This window comes from Oryctolagus cuniculus, chromosome 2 (assembly GCF_964237555.1).
Source record: "Oryctolagus cuniculus chromosome 2, mOryCun1.1, whole genome shotgun sequence".
NCBI classification, from domain to species: domain Eukaryota; kingdom Metazoa; phylum Chordata; class Mammalia; order Lagomorpha; family Leporidae; genus Oryctolagus; species Oryctolagus cuniculus.
The window spans coordinates 140,849,660-140,869,511 of NC_091433.1; the positions used below are offsets into that span (position 1 = coordinate 140,849,660).

The 19,852-nt window shown below is 42.2% G+C and overlaps 1 protein-coding gene and 1 pseudogene across 2 annotated transcripts in view; one reads left to right on the forward strand and one right to left on the reverse strand.

The window, feature by feature from the left end:
- Window positions 1–19,852, reverse strand: part of COMMD1 (copper metabolism domain containing 1) — a 161,146-nt gene that overhangs the window by 90,315 nt on the left and 50,979 nt on the right. For both annotated transcript variants that reach the window (XM_070069076.1, XM_002709851.5), the window contains exon 2: window positions 2,907–3,188. In XM_070069076.1, the coding sequence (XP_069925177.1) occupies window positions 2,907–3,170 (264 nt within the window). In that variant the 5' untranslated portion in view covers window positions 3,171–3,188. The remainder of the gene's footprint in view (window positions 1–2,906; window positions 3,189–19,852) is intronic.
- LOC108176352 (large ribosomal subunit protein eL6-like) lies at window positions 18,555–19,472 on the forward strand (annotated as a pseudogene).

Sequence of the window (19,852 nt, forward strand, 5' to 3'; positions counted from 1 at the left end):
AATAGTTCCACAAGTAATTCTAATGTATGACCATGGCTAAAAACCACTACTTTAAAATGACATATATTGAAGACATTAACCTAGCTACTTTGGAGTATATACACAGACATTTACAAATATAACATACACAGGGGCCGGCACTGTGGCACAGCAGGTTAACCCTCTGCCAGTGGTGCCGGTATCCTATATGGGTGCCAGTTTGAGTCCCAGCTGCTCCTCTGCTGATCCAGCTCTCTGCTATGGCCTTGGAAAAGCAGTAGATGACCCAAGTACTAGGGCACCTGTACCCATATGGGAGACCTGGAAGAAGCTCCTGGCTCCTGGATTTGGATCAGCCCAGCTCTGGTCATTGTGGCCATTTGGGGAGTGAACCAGTGGATGGAAGACCTTTCTCTTTGTCTCTCCCTATGTCTGTAATTCTACTTCTCAAATAAATAAATAAAATTAAAAATATATATATAAAACACACACACACAGAGACTAGTTTTTTTTTTTTTTTTTTTTTAAATCTGACCATTCCTCGTGTATACAACTTCTTGATATCCCAGGATCATAAATTTTCCCACACACTCATCCAATGTCAGCAGTTTGAAAGTAACTTTGACTTCAATGCCTTCAGGTACTCTAAAAGTTGGCAACTTGGTGTTGTATTTCATAAATAACACTCAAAAGCTGACAGAAGTACTAAGGATCCATATCTCACAAAAACATGTCCTATAGATTTGGACTTTATATTTTGCTGTCAGTCTAGGTATTATTATTATTATGTTTACCTTTTTCTTTGCAGCTTTGTTTGGTTTAACAATGTTTGTATTATAAAAGATTTTGCAGGTTAAAGTGAAATTTCAATGTTCAATTGTCACTGACCCATTTTTTTTTTACTAGTTTTAAGTTCAAGTAATATACAGTAAGTTGCACACACTTAGAGTACAATTCTGTTAAGTTTTAATGTATTTATCACCACAATTAACACAAACATTTTTATCAACCTTAAAGAGTAAGTGTTGTGGTGCAGCACATTAGGCCACTGCTTGTGACACCCACATCCCATACTGGAATGACAGTTTGAGTTCTGGCTACTCTGTGATTCTGATCCAGCTTCCTGGTAATGTGCCTAGAAGGCAGTGGATGATGGCCCAAGTACTTGGGTTCCTGCCACCAATATGGGAGACCCAACCTGAGTTCTTGGCTCCTGACTTTGGCCTGGCCTAGCCCTGGTTGTTGCAGGCATTTGGGGCAGATGGAATATACTCTCTCTCTTTCTCCAAACCCTCCCACCCCACCCACACTCTCTGTCACTCTACCTTTCAAATAAAATAAGTAAATCTAAAAACAAAGTCTTCATGCATTTCTCATAATCTAATCCATCCCTCCTCCAATTCTTATTCCCAGGCAATCACTGATCTGCCTTCTGTCACTACAGATTAGCTTGAATTTCCTAGAATTTTGTATGAATAAAATAATATATTATATATTTTTGGTATGGCTTATTTAATTCAGCACATTATTTTGATTTCCAAACATATGGTCATATGTAAAAGTTGTTTTCTTTCCATTGTTGAGTGGTACAGGGTGAACAGTCTCAATCGGAAAATTAAAACTCTGAAATGCTCCCAAATCCCATTCTGATGCTCAACCAGCAAAGTCTATACAAATATTTCAAAGTCTGAAAAACTCTGAAATCTGAACATTTTTGGTTCCAAGCACTTTGAATAAAGGATATTCAACCTGAACTCTTATCCTTTTGATTACCATACTGTATAACCAGCATGTTTTTGTGGCACAGAATTTTTTTTTTTTTTTTTTTTTGAAAAATCAGTTTGGTGATTCCCATTTTAGTTCTCACTTCACTTAGCTACATATGAAGTAGGTCACTTACATATCTCTGATACCCTCTCTAGAAACTGAAGATACAACATCTCCCCTATGTAATTTACCTATGTAAAAAAAAGACAATTGCTTAAGGACTCTGTCTTCTAAGACCTATTGATTCTACTGAGATAGGTAAACCTTCCAGGAACACAGATAGGCCCATCTGTTTACATACTGCCTGCAGCTGCTCTTGCACTACAACAGGCCTCTGAGCACACAGACTGGGTGAGTGTCAGGGGCCAGCGTTGTGGTGCAGTGGGTTAAGCTGCTGCCTGCCACTTCAGTAGCCCTTACTGGAGTGCAGGTTCAGGTTCCAGCTATTCCATTTCCAATTCAGCTTCCTGCTAATGCACTTGGGAAGACAGTAGAAGGTGGCTCAACTACTTGGGCCCCTGTCGTCCATATGGGAGACTAGGTTTCAGTTCCTGACTCATAGTTTCAGCCTGGCCCAGAACTTGATGTTGCAGCCATTTGGGGAGTAAACCAACGGATGGAAGATTTCTCTCTCTACTGTGTCTTTCAAATTAATAAATAAATTCTTAAAAAAAAAAAAAAGGATCAAACTGAGAAGTAGTTGTGAACTCTAGGGAAAAGATGGCATACTGAGTCTTTAGGAATATTACATTAATTAAGATATACTGCCTCCTATTCCTGACTATGAAGACAACTAGAAAAGATCATTTCATTCTGTGTTGTTTTATCTGAATTCATAGTCCATATTACTATTATAGCATTGCAGATTTTAACCAAATGTCAAGGATTCTGAGATCTAACCAAAACACAGTAGTGGCTAACTTCTGTGCAACCCCCTTATTGAACCACAGGTGCCAGGGTCCTGAGGCTAGTTTTTAGGCTCTGTCCACAACTGGGAATATCCATATTTTCAGGTCATTCTACCTGTGAAAAGGAATTCTAGAATAGAAGGTCTTTTCCTATGATTCTTATGATACAAAGACTGCCACATAAAATTCATCTATATGAGCCAATATGTAAGGGAAAATAAGTTTACAGACAGAACTTAAAGTTGAAATTACCTGTCCACTTTTTCCTAATTCCAGCTCTATTATAGCAACAGGAGCATGTATTTGAGTTGAGTGCCTTGACTGAGACTTGCCATCAACTCTCCAGCTCAGGCCCCGAAGCCCATTGTCCCAGCGGCTCTGGTTCACGAGGCTCTCGCGGATTTTTGTCTTGTGGCTCTTCCAGAACTTGGAAATGACAGCAGCTTGCTCAGAAGTGATCCCACCTTGCTTTTTGGTTTGAGCAGTCAAGAATGCCTCCAGCTGGTTGAAATCCATGTCTGCAGATGCAATAGACTACAAAGACAATAGAAAAAGCATTACTTTTATTTTGATAAATGATACCTTCATACCCACAGATCACATTTTCAGTGATTCTTAACCACTGAATATACTTTTTTATATACTTTCTTTTTCTAAAGATTTGTTTATTTATTTGAAAGGCAGAGCTACAGAGAGGCAGAAGCAGAGAGAGAAAGAAAGAGAGATCTTCCATCTGCTGGTTTATTCTCCCCATGGTCGCAATAGCCAGAGGTGGGCCAAGCCAGGAGCTTCTCCCAGGTCTCCCACATGGGATCAGGGGCCCAAGCACTTGGGCCATCTTATACTGCCTTCTCAGGCCATAGCAGAGAGCCAGATCAAAAGTGGAGCAGCCAGGACTCAAACCGGCGTCCACATGAGATGCTGGCACTCCAGGAGGTGGCTCTACCCACTAAGCCACAGTGCCAGCCCACTGAATATACTTTTAAAAAGGATCATCAAGCAACAGTAGTAAGTACAAAAACTCTCTCTACAAATACTAAAAACCAGAAAAGCTACTGTAAAAACTCCATGTCAGGGCCGGCACCATGGCTCACTAGGCTAATCCTCCGCCTTGCGGCGCCGGCACACCGGGTTCTAGTCCTGGTCGGGCGCTGGATTCTGTCCCGGTTGTGCCTCTTCCAGGCCAGCTCTCTGCTGTGGCCCAGGAGTGCAGTGGAGGATGGCCCAAGTACTTGGGAGACCAGGAGAAGCACCTGGCTCCTGCCTTCGGATCAGCACAGTGTGCCGGCCCCAGTGTGCCGGCCGCGGCGGCCATTGAGGGGTGAACCAATGGAAAAGGAAGACCTTTCTCTCTCTCTCTCTCTCACTGTCCACTCTGCCTGTCAAAAAAAAAAAAACCACCTCCATGTCAAGAGCAGGCACTTAGCCCAATAGTTAAAAAGCCTACATCTCACATCAGAGTGCCTGGGTTTTATTACCAGCTCTGGGTCCTAAATCCAGCCTCCTACTAACACAGATCACAGGAAGCAGCAGTCATGTTTCAAGTAATTGGGTTCCTGCTGCCTACATGGGAGGTCAAGATTGCATTCCTGGGTCCTTGCTCCAGATCAACTATTAAGGACAAGTGGGAAGTGAACTAGCAGATGGGAATGCGCTCTCTCTCAAATGAATTTACATTGCTTGAATTCTATATCAACAACTAAATGGGGCCAGCACTGTGGCATACCAGGTAAAAATGTTGCCTGCATTGCCAGCATCCCATATGGGCACCAGTTCAAGTCCCAGCTGCTCCACTTCCAGTCCAGCTCTCTATTGTGCCCTGGGAAAGCAGTGGAAGATGGCCCAAATTCTTGGGCCCCTGCACCCTCATGGGAGACCTGCAAGAATCTCCTGGCTCCTGGCTTCAGATCGGCGCAATCCGGCCATTGCGGCCATCTGGGGAGTGAACCAGCAGATGGAAGACCTCTCTCTGCCTCTCCTTCTGTTTCTGTGCAACTCTTTCAATTAAATAAATAAATAAATCTTTAAAACAAGCAAACAAACAAAAACAACTAAATGTACTCACTTCCACTGTGGAGAAATAAAATGAAAATTTTTAAAATAAGACAAAAGAATAAAATTAATTGGTCATCTAAGGAAATCTTACATAATTTCATAATGCCTCTGATTAGTTGTCATGAATACATAAAGCTGACTTTTAAAAAAATATCTTCTCAGAGCTGGCATTATGATGTAGTGGGTAAAGCCTCCACATGCAATGCCAGCAGGATCCCAAATGGGTACCAGTTCAACACCTGGCTGCTCCACTCCAGATCAAGTTCCCAGCTAATGTGTCTGGGAAAGCAGTGGAAGATGGTTCAAGTACTTGGGCCCCTGCACACATGTAGAAGACATGGAAGAAGTTCTGGCCCAGCCTAGTATTCATAGCCATTTGGAAGTGAACCAGCAGATCTCTCTCTGACTTTCCAGTAAGCTAATAAATCTTTAAAACTAAGTAAAAATTTTAAAATCTTCTCACTAGTTTTATTTTTTTTTAAGGTTTACTTATTTATTTGAAAGAGTTACAGAGACAGAGACCTTCTATCTGCTGGTTCACTCACTAAAGCCTGCAACAACCAGGGCTGGGCTAGGACAAAGCCAGGAGCCTGGAACTAAATCCAGTCTCCCATGTAGAAGGCAGGGGCCCAAGCACTCAGGCTGACTTCTGCTGCTTTCCCAGACATATTAGCAGGGAGATGGAACAAAGTGGAGCACCTAGGATTCAAACCAGTTCCCATATGAACCACAGTGCTGGCCCTGAGAAGTAGACTCTTTATCACTACCCCCAAAAAAATCTCAACTGGTACACTGTGCCAACAGTGAATACAGAGATGCCATCACCTAAAGATCAGCTACAATGCTTTCATCGTTGACCTGCAGAGACTGGTGAGACATCAAACAAGGATATGAAAAGTATCAACACAAACGTGTCTTTAACTCTACCTTTCAAATAAATAAAAATCAATGTTTAAAAACAAAATTAAAAAGGAAAATGTCTTCATTTAAAAAAATAGAAGAGCCGGCGCCACGGCTCACTAGGCTAATCCTCTGCCTTGCGGTGCCAGCACACCGGGTTCTAGTCCCAGTCGGGGCGCCAGATTCTATCCCGGTTGTCCCTCTTCCAGGCCAGCTCTCTGCTGTGGCCCGGGAGTGCAGTGGAGGATGGCCCAAGTGCTTGGGCCCTGCACCCCATGGGAGACCAGGATAAGTACCTGGCTCCTGCCATCGGATCAGCACGGTGCGCCGGCCGCAGCGGGCCACCTGCAGTGGCCATTGGAGGGTGAACCAACAGCAAAGGAAGACCTTTCTCTCTGTCTCTCTCTCTCTCTCACTGTCCACTCTGCCTGTCAAAAAAGAAAGAAAGAAAGAAAGAAAGAAAGAAAGAAAGAGAGAGAGAGAGAGAGAGAGAGAGAGAGAGAGAGAAAGAAAGAAAGAAAGAAAGAAAGAAAGAAAGAAAGAAAGAAAGAAAGAAAGAAAGAAAGAAAGAAAACTGTCATTAAAGTATCCTTATTAAATGGGAGCTCAGCCAGAATAGTCTAGTTTATAGCCATATACGCAGAAAGCCCAAAGATAGGCAACTCTTACATACCAAACACAAATGTCAATCATCACCATCATGGACACAAATCCAGTAAATACTCCCAAGCTTTAGGGATAAAAATCCTAAACCAGGAAGAAAGGGTGCACAAGCCTTGACTGGCCCATCTCCCCTGGTCTAAGAACATGTATTGATAAATTTTCTTTTCATAGTCAATCATTATTTTTTTACCCCAAAAGAAACCTCTTATTTTAATACAAATTTCGTAAGTACAACTTTAGGAATATAGTGATTCTTTCCACCATAAGCCCCCACCCATCCTTACTCCTAACCCATCTCCTCCTCCCTCACCCATTCCCAATCCCATTCTCCATTAAGATTAATTTTCAATTAACTTTATACACAGAAGACCAACTCTATACTAAGTAAAGATTAAACAATCGCATACACACACACACACACACACAACTGCTTGAGAGGCTGGCGCTGTGGCATAACAGGTAAAGTTGCCACCTGCAGTCCCAGCATCCCATATGGGCGCCCATTAGAGTCCCGGCTGCTCCACTTCCTTCCAGCTCTCTGCTATGGCCAGGGAAAGCAGTACAAGATAGCCCAAGTCCTTGGGCCTTTGGGCCCCTGATCCCCTGACCCCCATGGGAGACCCGGAAGAAGGTCCTGGCTCCTGGCTTCGGATAGGCTCAACTCTGGCAGTTGCAGTCAATTGGGGAGTGAACCAGTGGATGGAATACCTCTCATTCTCTGCCTCTCCTTCTCTCTGTGTGTGTTAACTTTGATTTTCAAATAAATAAATAAATCTTAAAAAAAAAAAACAAAAACTGGAGCCAGCACTGTGGCGTAGCGGGTGAAGCGGCCACCGCCTGCAGTGCTGGCATCCCATATGGGCATCGGTTCGCATCCCAGATGCTTCAGTTTTGATCCAGCTCTCTGCTATGGCTTGGGAAAGCAGTAGAAAATGGCCCGAGTCCTTGGGCCTTGAGCCCATGTGGGAAGACCCAGAGGAAGCTCCTGGCTCCTGGCTTCAGATAGGCACAGCTCTGGCCATTGCGGCCAATTGGAGAGTGAACCAGCAGATGGAGGACCTCTCTCTCTCTCTCTCTCTGTCTCTCTCTCTCCCTCCCTCCCTCCCCTTCTCTTTCTGTGTAACTCTTTCAAATAAATAAATAAATCTTTTTTAAAAAAAAACTGTTTGAGAACAAGTTTTACAGTTAATTCTCATAATAGAACTCATTGACAGAGGTCCTGCATGGGAAGTAAGTGCACAGTGATTCCTGTTGTTAATTTAACAATTAACACTCATATATGATGTCAGTGATCACCTGAGGATCTTGACATGCACAGCCTAGGCTATGGAAGCCACTTGGATCCAGAAACTCCGTCACTATTTAGACAAGGCCATAAGGAAAGTGGAAGTTCTCTCCTTCCTCCAGAGAAAAGTACCTCCTTCTTTGACCACTTCTTTGCACTGGGGTCTCACCCACTGAGGTCCACCATGTAGGACATTTTTTGCCACAATGTCTTGGCTTTCCATGCCTGAAATGCTCTTGTGGGCTTTTCAGCCAGACCAGAATGCTTTAAGGGCTGAATCTGAGGTCAAAGTGATATTTAAAGCGACTGTCATTCTGTGAGTCTGCTGTATGGACTGTTCCAATGTTGGAACATTCTCTCCTTTTTTTTTTTTTTTAAGATTTATTTATTTATTTGAAAGTCAGAGTTACACAAAGAGAGGAGAGGCAGAGAGGGAGGGAGAGGTCTTGCATCCGAGGTTCACTCCCCAATTGGCTGCAGCAGCCAGAGCTGCGCCTATCTGAAGCCAGGAGACAGGAGCTTCCTCTGGGTCTCCCACACAGGTGCAGGGGCCCAAGGACTTGGGCCATCTTCTACTGCTTTCCCAGGCCATAACAGAGAGCTGGATCAGAAGTGGAGCAACTGGGACTAGAATTGGCGCCCATATGGGCCGGCGCTTCAGGCCAGAGCGTTAACCCACTGTACCACAGCACCAGCCCCCATTCTCTCCTTTTCAATTCTATCTATTATTGTTGCCAGACACTTAATATTATTCATATGATCCTTCTAACACATAGCCCAATCAGTATGATCATTTTAACACTTAATATAATCACTTTAACACTTAAGATGGCATTCTTACCAGCCAGCTTAATAGGATTTGGAGTGCCATGGCACCCTTAGAAGTCCATAGGAATATATGTAGAACTATACAAATTTCCTCCTCCCTCCCTCTCTTATTCCCACTCTTTATTTTTTACTTAGATCATACACATATGATTAATTCTTTTTTTCTTTTTTTTTTTTTTTTGGTGACAGGCAGAGTGGACAGTGAGAGAGAGAGAGACAGAGAGAAAGGTCTTCCTTTTGCCGTTGGTTCACCCTCCAATGGCCGCCGCGGCTGGCGCGCTGCGGCCGGCGCACCGCGCTGATCCGATGGCAGGAGCCAGGAGCCAGGTGCTTTTCCTGGTCTCCCATGGGGTGAAGGGCCCAAGCACCTGGGCCATCCTCCACTGCACTCCCGGGCCACAGCAGAGGGCTGGCCTGGAAGAGGGGCAACCGGGACAGGATCCGGCGCCCCGACCGGGACTAGAACCCGGTGTGCCGGCGCCGCTAGGCGGAGGATTAGCCTAGTGAGCCGCGGCACCGGCCATGATTAATTCTAAGTTAAGTAAAGTGTTCAACAAATAGTAAGAAGAAGAAAAACAAACAAAAAAACTGTTCCTCAACAGTGAAGACCAGGACTGTTCAAGGCATTGCTTCTCAAAATGTCAATTTCACTTCTACAGATTTCCTTTTAGGTCAAATATCAGGGAGAACATAGGTATTAGTCTGTTAGGGACTGACTTCACTAAGTATGATGTTTTCCAGATTCATCCATTTTGTTGTAAATGATCGGATTTCATTTTTTTTTACTGCTGTGTAGTATTCCACAGTGTACATATCCCATTGTTACTTTATCCACTCTTTAGTTGATGGGCATTTGGGTGTTTCTGTGGGGAGCAACTGAGACTAGACTAAGTTACTGGAATTAAGACTTATTCTATGCATCTGCTCTCCCACAATATGGCGCTGGGGAGGAGTAAACTTCTACGCAGCTGCCTCTCGCCAATTTGACTGATGAGCTGCAGGAGCTGATCCTGCTCCTGATTGGAGGAGAGCAGCGTGCTCGGTGTGTGGGCAGCAGAGTTGGGATTGGTGGAAGAGGACTATAAAGGAGGAGAGAGACAACATGCACCAGGGAACATCCGGATAACATCTGAGCAGCCCCCCGAGAGAGCCGGCCGGCGGTGTGCCGCTCCCCCGCGGAAGTGGGGAAAGTGGCAGGGGGAGCCGCCCTTCCATGGAGGTGGAAGGGTTGGCAGCCAACCCGGGAAGAACCAGCAGCAAACCCGGGAAGGGCCGAGCAGACAAAAGAACAGCGCAGGGTCTGGTGTCGTTCCTCCACGAAGAGGGGGAGCGACAGTTTCCATGTCTTAGCTATTATAAATTGAGCTGCAATAAACATGGGGGTGCAGATAACTCTTTCATATTCTGATTTCATTCCCTTGGGTAAATTCCCAGGAGTGGGATGGCTAGGTCGTATGGTAGGTCTATATTCAGACTTCTGAGGTATATCCATATGGTCTTCCATAGTGATTTTACCAGTTGACGTTCCTACCAACAGTGCATTAGAGTACCTTTTCCCCCATATCTTCGCCAGCATTTGTTGTTTGTTGATTTCTGTGTGAAATCCATTCTAATGGGGGTAAGATGAAACCTCACTGTGGTTTTGGTTTGCATTTCCCTGATGGCTAGTGATTCTGAACATTTTTTCTGTGTCTGTTGGCCATTTGGATTTCCTCTTTTGAAAAATATCTGCTTGAGTCTTTTGCCCATTTTGTTACTGGGTTGTTTGTTTTGTTATTGTGGAGATTCTTGATCTCTTTACATATTCTTGTTATTAATTCTTTATCAGTTGCATAGGTTGAAAATAATTTCTCCCACTCTGTCCGTTGCTCTTAGCTTTCCTGAGTGTTTCTTATGCAGTAAAAAAGCTTCTCAATTTGATGTAATTCTATTTGTTAATTTTTGTTTTGATTTCCTGTGCCTCTGGGGTCTTTTCCAAGAACTCTTTGCCTGTGCCAATATCTTGCAGGGTTTCCCCAATGTTTTCTAATAATTTGATGGTTATCAGGTTGTAGATTTAGGTCTTTAATCCATTTTTAATGGATTTTTGTTGAGGTGTAAGGTAGGAGTCCTGCTTCATACTTCTGCATCTGGGAATCCAGTTTTCCCAGCATCATTTGTTGAAGAGACTGTGCTTGCTCCAGGGATTTGCTTTAGCTCCTTTGTCAAATATAAGTTGGTTGGAGAAGCTTAGATTCATTTTTGGTGTTTCTATTCTGTTCCATTTGTCTATCCATCTGTTTTTGTACTAGTACCAGGCTGTTTTGAACACAACTGCCTTGTAGGATTTCTTGAAATCTGGTATTGAGATGCCTCCAGCTTTGCGTTTGTTGTATGAGATTGCTTTATCAATCGAGGTCTCCTATGTTTCCATATGAATTTCAGCATCATTTTTTCAAGATCTGAGAAGAATGTCTTTGGTATTTTGATTGGTATCACATTGAATCTGTAAATTGCTTTCGGAAGTATGGACATTTTGATGATATTGATTCTTCCAATCCATGAACATGGAAGATTTTACATTTTTGGGTATCTTCTTCTATTTCTTTCTTTAATGTTTTATAATTCTCATCGTAGAGATCTTTGACATCCTTGATGAAATTTATTCATGTTTTTTGTAGCTACTGTGAATGAGATTGATCTTAGAAGTTCTTTCTCAGCCATGTGTATGCAAAGGCTTTGATTTTTGTATATTGATTTTCTATCCTGCAACTTTACTGAACTCTTCTATGAGTTCCAATAGTCTCTTAGTGGAGTCTTTGGGATCCCCCACATATAGAATCATGTCATCTGCAAATAGGAATAGTTTGACATCCTCTTTCCCAATTTGTACCCCTTTGATTTCTTTTTCTTGCCTAATGGTTCTGGCTAAAACTTCTAGGACTATAGTGAACAGCAATGGGGAAAATGGTCATCCTTGTCTGGTTCCGGATGTCAGTGGGAATACTTACTTTCTCCATTCAGTAGGGCACTGGTCATGGGATTCTCATAAATTGCTTTGATTGGGTTGAGGACTGTTCCTTCTATACCCAATTTGCTTAAAGTTCTCATCATGAAAGGGTGTTGTATTTTATCAAATGCTTTCTCTGCATCTATTGAGATAATCGTATGGTTTTTGTTCTTGTTTGTTAATGTGATATATCACATTGATTGATTTGTGAATGTTGAACCATCACTGCATACCAGGGATAAATATCACTTTGTCTGGGTAAATGATCTTTCTTATGTGTTGTTGGATTCAAATGGCTAGAATTTTGTTGAGGATTTTTGTGTCTATATTCATCAGGGAAATTGGTCTGTAGTTCTCTTTCTCTGTGTGTAGTTTTTGGGTTTAGGAATTAAGGTGATGCTGGCTTCATAGGAGGAGTTGGGAGGTTCCCTCCCTTTCAATTGTTTGATTAACTTGAGAAGAAATGTAGTTAGTTCTACTTTATATGTTTGGTAGAATTCAGCAGTAAAGCCAACTGGTCCTGGGCTTTTCTTTGTTGGAAGAGTCTTTATTACTGATTCAATTTCCATCTTGGTAATTGTTCTGTTTAGGTTTTCTATGTCTTTATGGCTCAATTTAAGTACATTGTATGTGTCCAGGAATCCATCAATTCCTTCTAGGTTTCCCAGTTTGTTGACCTACAGCTCTTTGTAGTAAATTCTGATAATTCTTTTTATTTCTGTGGTGTTTGTTTTCACATTTCCTTTGTCATCTCTAATTTAATTGATTTGGGTGTTTTCTCTCCATTTTTTTTTTTTTGGTTAGTTGGGCCAATGGTGTGTCAACTTTATTTTTTCTAAAAACCAGCTCTTCATTTTGCTTATCTTTTGTATTTTTTGTTTCAATTTTGTTTATTCTCTCATTTTAATTATTTCATTGCTCCTACATAGTGCCTTTGTCTCTTTTAACAGATTTTGTGTTAAAGTCTACTTTGATATCAGAATGGCTACAACAGCTCTTTTTTGGTTTCTGTTAGCATGGAATATCTTTCCATCCTTTCACTTTGAGTCTGCGTCCATCTTTGTTGGTGAGATGTTTTTCTTGTAGGCAGCAAATAGAAGGGTTTTGTTTTTAAATCCATTCAAACAGTCTGTGTTTTTTAATTGGAGAGTTAAGACTATTTACATTCAAAGTGACTACTGATCAGTAACAACTTTGCCCTGCCATTTTTCCATAAATATTCCTATTTTTTTTATTTGCTTTGTACTTTTATGGGAAGATATCCTTCCTTTACCTTCTTTCATAGTGATGACCATGTTTCTATGTTTCTGTGTGCAGCACATCCTTAGGCATCTTTTGCAGGGCTGGATGGGTGGTGACAAATTCTTGCAATTTCTGTTTGTCATGGAAAGTCTTTACCTTCATTCAGAAATGAGAGTTTTTAAGGGTATAGTATTCTGGGTTGAAAGTTCTTTTCTCTTAAGATTTGGAATCTATTTCACCATTCTCTCCTAGCCTGTATGGTTTCTGATGAGAAGTCTGCTGTGAGTTTAACTGGAGATCTTCTGAAAGTAATCTGGTGTTTCTCTTGTGTACATTTTAGAGCCTTTCTTTATGCTTTACTGTGGAGAGTTTGATTACAATGTGTCGTGGTGAAGATCTTTTCTGATCATGTCTATTAGGAGTTCTATGTGCTTCCTGTACTTGGATATCCCTTTCTTTCTCTAAATTGGGGAAATTTTCTGTTATTATTTCATTAAACAGGCCTTCTAATCCTTTCTCTCTTTCCACACTTTCAGAAACTCCTGGAATCCATATGTTGGGTCATTTGATACTGCTCTTTAGATTATCAACAGTGTTTTTTAGTTCTCTAATTTCTTCTTCTTGTGTTTGGTCTGATTGTATAATTTCCTGTACTTTGTCTTCTAAGTTGGATATTCTTTCTTCTGCTTCACCGATTCTGTTGTTAAGGCTTTCTAGTGCATTTTTTATTTGTTCTATTGAATTCTTTGTTTCCATGATTCCATTTTTATTTCTCTTTAAGATCTCAATTTTGTGGGAGAAATTTTCTTTGATGTCATGTACAGATTTTATTAGTTCCTGCATTTGCTTCTGATTACTTCTAAGTAATCCTATGGTCAATTTTTTGAATTCTATTTCTGACATTTCTTCAATCTCATCATCTTCATAATCTAGTACTGAATTCTTATGTTCTTACGGGGGTGTCATGTTATCTTCCTTATTCTTGTTTCTTGAATTGGTGCATTTGTTATTTGGCATTTGTGGAGGTGCTCATTGGTTTGTTTGTTTTTTCGCAGTGGCATCTTTTATCTTTGTACTATGCCTCTGCAGATTAGTGGAGTGTCTGCTTTCAGTGAATACCTAGAGGTATCTAGTGGATGTGGCCAGGGAGTTCTGTTCAGTGCTCCAGGGTAGACTATTTCTGAGGTGACACACCCAGGTTTGGCATGGTAAACCTTTTTTTTTTTAATCACGGGAGGAGTTTGTTCTTATCTGCAGGCATAGACTGAGCTGAGCTCCTCTCCTCAAAGGAGACCAGAGCCTGGGCGCTAGCCCTAGTAGGTGTATTATTCGTCTGTTCTGCCACAAGGATCACACAAAGGATCTGTGCAGTCCTCAGGATAGGCTCAGATTATCCAACAATGTCTCTCACCAGGTAACCAGGGAGCCCTGATCATGTGGTGCCTCCCACAGTGACTGCCCAAAGTCCCAGCCACACCATGAGTCCTCCCATGCAGCCTCAGTATTTTCACAGTCCTGGCACACAAGCCTCCACAGTCATGAGCACCTAGCCCACCTCTCTGTTCTTCCCAGCAGACTTAGGAGTCTCCGCTTGGCTGGTTGCTGAGTGCAGACATGAGCTGGCACAGCTGTTACATATGTCCAAAATGGCACCTGCTCTCTATCAGCTTGTTACTGGACACCGTTGCAGGGTGATCAGGGCAAGAGAAACGTTCCCCACCACTTTGTTTTTACTCCTCTAGTATGGCAGGTACACTATCCTCCACGAGACTCCAAGCCAGATTCCCTCTAGAGTCTTCCTGCAGCTTTTCTGCCAGTGGCTTGGGCTACTGCAGTTTAGTCTCACCTCACTCTCCAACACTGGTGCAGGGGCTCTCAGCTGCTGGGGTCCTGAGTTGTGCGGGTCCATGACCTCCACGTAGAGATTCCTCTGCAGTTTTCTCCATAACTCTTCCCTGAGACTGTACTCTTTCCACTTTTTTTTTTTTAACTATCTTCCCCTAGACTAAAGCAATAAGCTCCTTCCCTACTCTACCATCTTAATCTACCTCCTGATAAACATTGTTTTACTATCCCAATACGTATTTCTCCAGACTGGAACACTGCAACCTTGGTAAGTATTTTAATAAACTTTGCTTTACTATCCCTACTTGTGTTTCTCTGAATTATAATTAATTACTCCATTAGTGAAAAATAATCCAGGCAAGCCAGCCACCTGTTGTTGACACCCCTATTGACATTGCTTCCAGTACAGCTCACTGTTAGAGTGCCTTCGAAGGCAGTGGATGATGGCCCAGGTACTTAGTTCCCTGCCACCCACATGAGAGACCAAATGGAGTTCCAGGCTCCTGACTTCTGGCCATCTGGGAAATGAACCACAAGAGGAAAATCTGTCATTCTATTTTTCAAATAAATTAATTAATCTTCAAAATAAATAAAGATATTTAAAATGATTAGGCTTATTAATGTTTTTTAAATACTTATTTATTCATTTGAAAGTCAGAGTTACATGGAGAGAAGGAGAGGCAGAGAGAGAGAGAGAGAGAGAGAGAGAGAGAGGTAGGTTTCTATCTGCTGGTTCACACCCCTGTGGGCTGCAGCAGCCAGAGCTGCATTGCTCCGAAGCCAGGAGCCAGGAGCTTCCTCCAGGTCTCCCACATGGGTCCAGGGGACAAAGGACTTGGGCCATCTTCTACTGCTTTCCCAGGCCATAGCAGAGAGCTGGATAGGAAGTGGAGCAGCTAGAACTTGAACCGGTACCCATATGGGATGCCAGCACTGCAGGCGGCAGCTTTTACCCACTACGCCACAGCACCAGCCCCAGTCTTATTAATGATAAACTACATGGGAAACATTGTCAAATAAGAAGTGATGGTTAATCATCTCTAGGTTATACCTTATACGTAAATGTTATTAATATAAGTACTTGGGAAATTGTATGATGTTCAAGAAATTTGAGAGTACCTGAGTTGTCCATGATATGTTCCAATATAATGTTATCATTATTAATTCCAGTTATCTTAAACTGTTCTATGTTGGGGCCAGCAACATGGCATAACAGGTAAAGCCAATGCCTGTGATACCGGCATCCCATATGGGTGCCAGTTCATGTCCCAGCCGCTCCAGTTCTGATCCAGCTCCCTACTAATGCACCTGGGAAAGCAGCGGAAGATGGCCCAACTGCTTAGGCCTCTGAACCCACAAGACAGATACAGAAGAAGCTCCTGGCCCCTGGCTTTAGTCCTACCTCTCTCTCCCACCCCTCTCTCTTTCTTTCTCCTTCTCTGTAACTTTTCCTTTCAAATGACTAATCTTTAAAAACAATTTAAAAAATTTTTTTAAGTTGGATGTCACAGCAAATCAAATTTCCTTGTCAAATGATTTTTTAAATGTTTTTACTTATTGATTTAGAAGGCAGACTGATAGACGAGGATAGATGTCTTCTATAAGCAGGGTCACTCACTCCCCAAATGCAAAATGCCTCCACAGCCAGGGCTGGGCAAGGCAGAACCTGGGAACTCCATCTCCTATTGAGTGGCAGGAACCCAAGCACTTACACCATCATCCAGTACCTCCCAGAAGCATTAGTAAAAAGCAGGATCAGAAGCAGAGGTAGGACTCAGTTTCAACCATTCTGACATAAAATGTGGGTATCCCAAGAAGTAGATTAACCCACCACATCACAAAGTCCATCCCCAACTTACATTATTTCTATAATGAATTCTCAGTACATCCTCAACCACAGCCATTTTAAGACTGTCTTCATTCATATATAGTTTTACCACAATGCTTCCCTGAAAATTCTTGCAAACACCTACATATCAAAAGGATTCATGTTCACCTTAAGAGACAGCATTAGAGACCCATAGAATATACTCTGGGGTACACATTTCTGATGGCACTTCTTATATAGCCATATGGTAACACTGACTAAGAATTTCATAACTCTAGCAAGGCTGCTAGGTTCATAAAACTGGTAACTCAAGATCAAGCAGAACAAGAATAAATTATATGGAACAGAATAAACTAAAGAATGAAAGTAATTTTTAGGGTTGGTTTGTTTGCTTGTCTGGAACATTGTTAGCTCTATAAATCTTCTGTTTTTCTAGACTTAGGAACACCTTTGTTTTTTTCTCTTTATAATTCACAACAATTTAAATTATACTTTTGTAAACAAAAATGAAACACTTTTCTTTTTCTCCCTAACTGAACTCTCCAGAACTCTAAAACTCTTATGGAATGCTTTCACTTTAATGACAGCATAGTTATTAGTATAAGTTCAATGAGAATTTGTTCTCCTTTTAAGAGGATATAATTGGGAAAACTGGTTACTACAGCAAAGCTTTGACTGAAATGTTACATTGGAGAATGTCATGCATATAATCAAATACAAACACACAACTTTAAGGAATCAGGGTTGACTTAAGGGAGTCAGTACTTTCAAAGACCTCTTAGAAGTGGCCATCAGGCCAGTGCCATGGCTCAATAGGCTAATCCTCTGCCTGCAGTGCCAGCACCCCCAGGGTTCTAGTCCCAGTCGGGGCGCCAGTTCTGTCCTGGTTGCTCCTCTTCCTGTCCAGCTCTCTGCTGTGGCCCGGGAAAGCAATGGAGGATGGCCCAGGTCCTTGGGCCCTACACCTGCATGGGAGACTAGGAGAAGCACCTGGCTCCTGCCTTCGGATCAGCGCAGCTCGCCAGCCACACACGCCGGCCTCAGCGGCCACTGGGGAGTGAACAAACAGAAAAAGGAAGACCTTTCTCTCTGTCTCTCTCTCTCGCTCACTGTCCACTCTGCCTGTCCAAAAAAAAAAAAAAAGAAGAAGAAGAAGTGGCCATCAAAGAAGGAGGTATTTTTCTTTTAAGGGAGGAGAGAGCTTCCACTTTGCTTATGGTCTTATCTAAATACTAATGGAGTTTGTGGATTCAAAAGGCTTCCATAGCATTGGCAGCTCATGTTAGGAGCCTCAGATGATCACTGGCATCATACATCAAAGTGTTGTTAAATTAACAACAGTAGTCACTGTGCACTTATCTCCCATGCATAACCTCTGTCAATGAGCTGTATTACGAGAATTAACTGTAAAATTTATTCTCAGCTTTTGTTGTGTATGTGTGTGTGTGTGTGCGCGTGCACACACAGATTGTTAAAATCTTTACTTAGTATAGAGTTAGTCTTCTGTATATAAAGTTAATTGAAAATGAATCTTAATGGAGAATGAGACTGGGAATGGGAAATGGAGAAGAAGGTGGTGTGGGAGTCGGGGTGGGAAGGCAAATATGGTGGGAAGAATCACTATATTCCTAAAGTTGTATTTATGAAATTTGTACTTGTTAAATAAAAGTTTTCTTTGGTGGGAGGGGTTTAGAAAAACCATTCTGGAAGTGGTGCTGTGGCACAGTGGGTTAAGCTACTGCCACTAACTGCAACACCAGTATCCCATATTGGAGTATGGGTTCAAGTACTGGCTGCTCCATTTTGGCTCAAGTACTTGGGTTCTTGCCATCCACATGGAAGACCCTGGCCCAGCCTCGGCCAATGCAACCATTTGGAGAACGAATCAGCAGTTCAAAGATCTCTGTGTGGGGTGTGTGTGTCTGTGTGTCTGTGAGTGTATGTGTGTGTCAATCAGCTTTTCAAATAAATAAAATAAATCTTAAAAAAAAAAATGAAAAGAAAAACCAACCTAACTTACAGAGTTCCCAAACTTAGAGCTTAGTAAGGTAAGGAACTTACAGATAAGTTCCTCATGGGCCTAGGAACCATACAACATTTTGGGGACATTAAAAAGAAAAGAATTCACCCACATCTATAAGCACTGCGGATGAAATCTGGTGACAAATTCTTGGTTTGGCTTCTTAGCTTTAAAAATTCAGACAACATCATGCTGAGTAAAATAAACCAGACACAGAAAGACAAATACTGTATCTTCTCCCTTATATGTGGGAACTAAAGTTTAAAAAAATCAAAGAACAGTTCTCTTTGCCATCTTGCAAGGTGGCGGGTGAAAAAGCTCCAGCTCCAAAGCCGGACACGAAAAAGAATCCTCCAGCCAAGAAGGCAGGTAATGCCAGCGGCAAAGCTAGAAAGAAGAACCTCAAGGATGAGAGGCCCTGGAAGGGGAGGCCCCACCGCAGCCGAAGCCCTGCCCTGCTGAAGGGACTAGCAGACACTCCCAGACTGCCAGGTATTCCGGGAAAGCCCTGCACAAGAGGAAGCACGTGGCTCCCAAATCCAGGATTGAAGAGAAGAGAAGGTTCTTGTTTCTGTCACAAAATCAGTTGGTGGTGACAAGAATGGTGGCACCAGGGTGGTTAAGCTTCACAAAATGCCCGATACTGTCCCACCAAAGACGTCCCTCGGAAGCTGTTGAGCCATGGCAAAAAGCCCGTCAGTCAGCATGTGAGGAAGCTGCGGGCCAGCATCACCCCAGGACCATCCTCGTCATCCTCACAGGGCGCCACAGGGGCAAGAGGCTGGTTTTCCTGAAGCAGCTGAGCAGTGGTTTGCTACTTGTGACTGGACCTCTTTCCCTCAATCAGTTCCTCTGTGTAGAACACACCAAAAATTTGTTATCACCACCTCCACGAAAATTGACATCAGTGGTGTGAAATCCCAATGCACCTCACTGATGCTTATCTCAAGAAGCAGCAGCTGTGGAAGCCCAGACACCAGGAAGGTGAGATCTTCGACATGGAGAAAGAGAAATACGAGATAACAGAGCAGCACAAGGTTGATCAGAAAGCTGTGGATTCGCAAATATTGCCTAAAATCAAGGCTGCGCCTCAGCTCCAGGGCTACCTGCGATCTCTTTTTGCTCTAACGAACAGAATTTACCCTCACAAACTGGTGTTCTGAATTTCCTAAGAGAAGCTCATTAAATAACTAATAACAAAAAAATACATAAAACAAAAGAAAGAAATGCCTGTGTGTAACAGTTTTGCTGCAAATGGTGTTTTGTCAAACTTTGCTTTAAATCTTTGTCAAACAAATTGTTAAGAAAAACATATTATTATGTGGCTATCTTAAAATTTACTATATCTGAGGGAAGGTGACATCTTTTCATCTGATTATTGTTTCAGTCCTTGCCTATATCCCTGCTGAACTATGGTGTTTTTACTTTTCACTTGTTTAAATCTATTTAGTGGAGCATTGAGCCTTTGACTAGAACATAACTTGAAAATATATAATCTCAAAAATAAAAAAATTAAAATTAAAAAAAAATCCCCCCTCAAAAA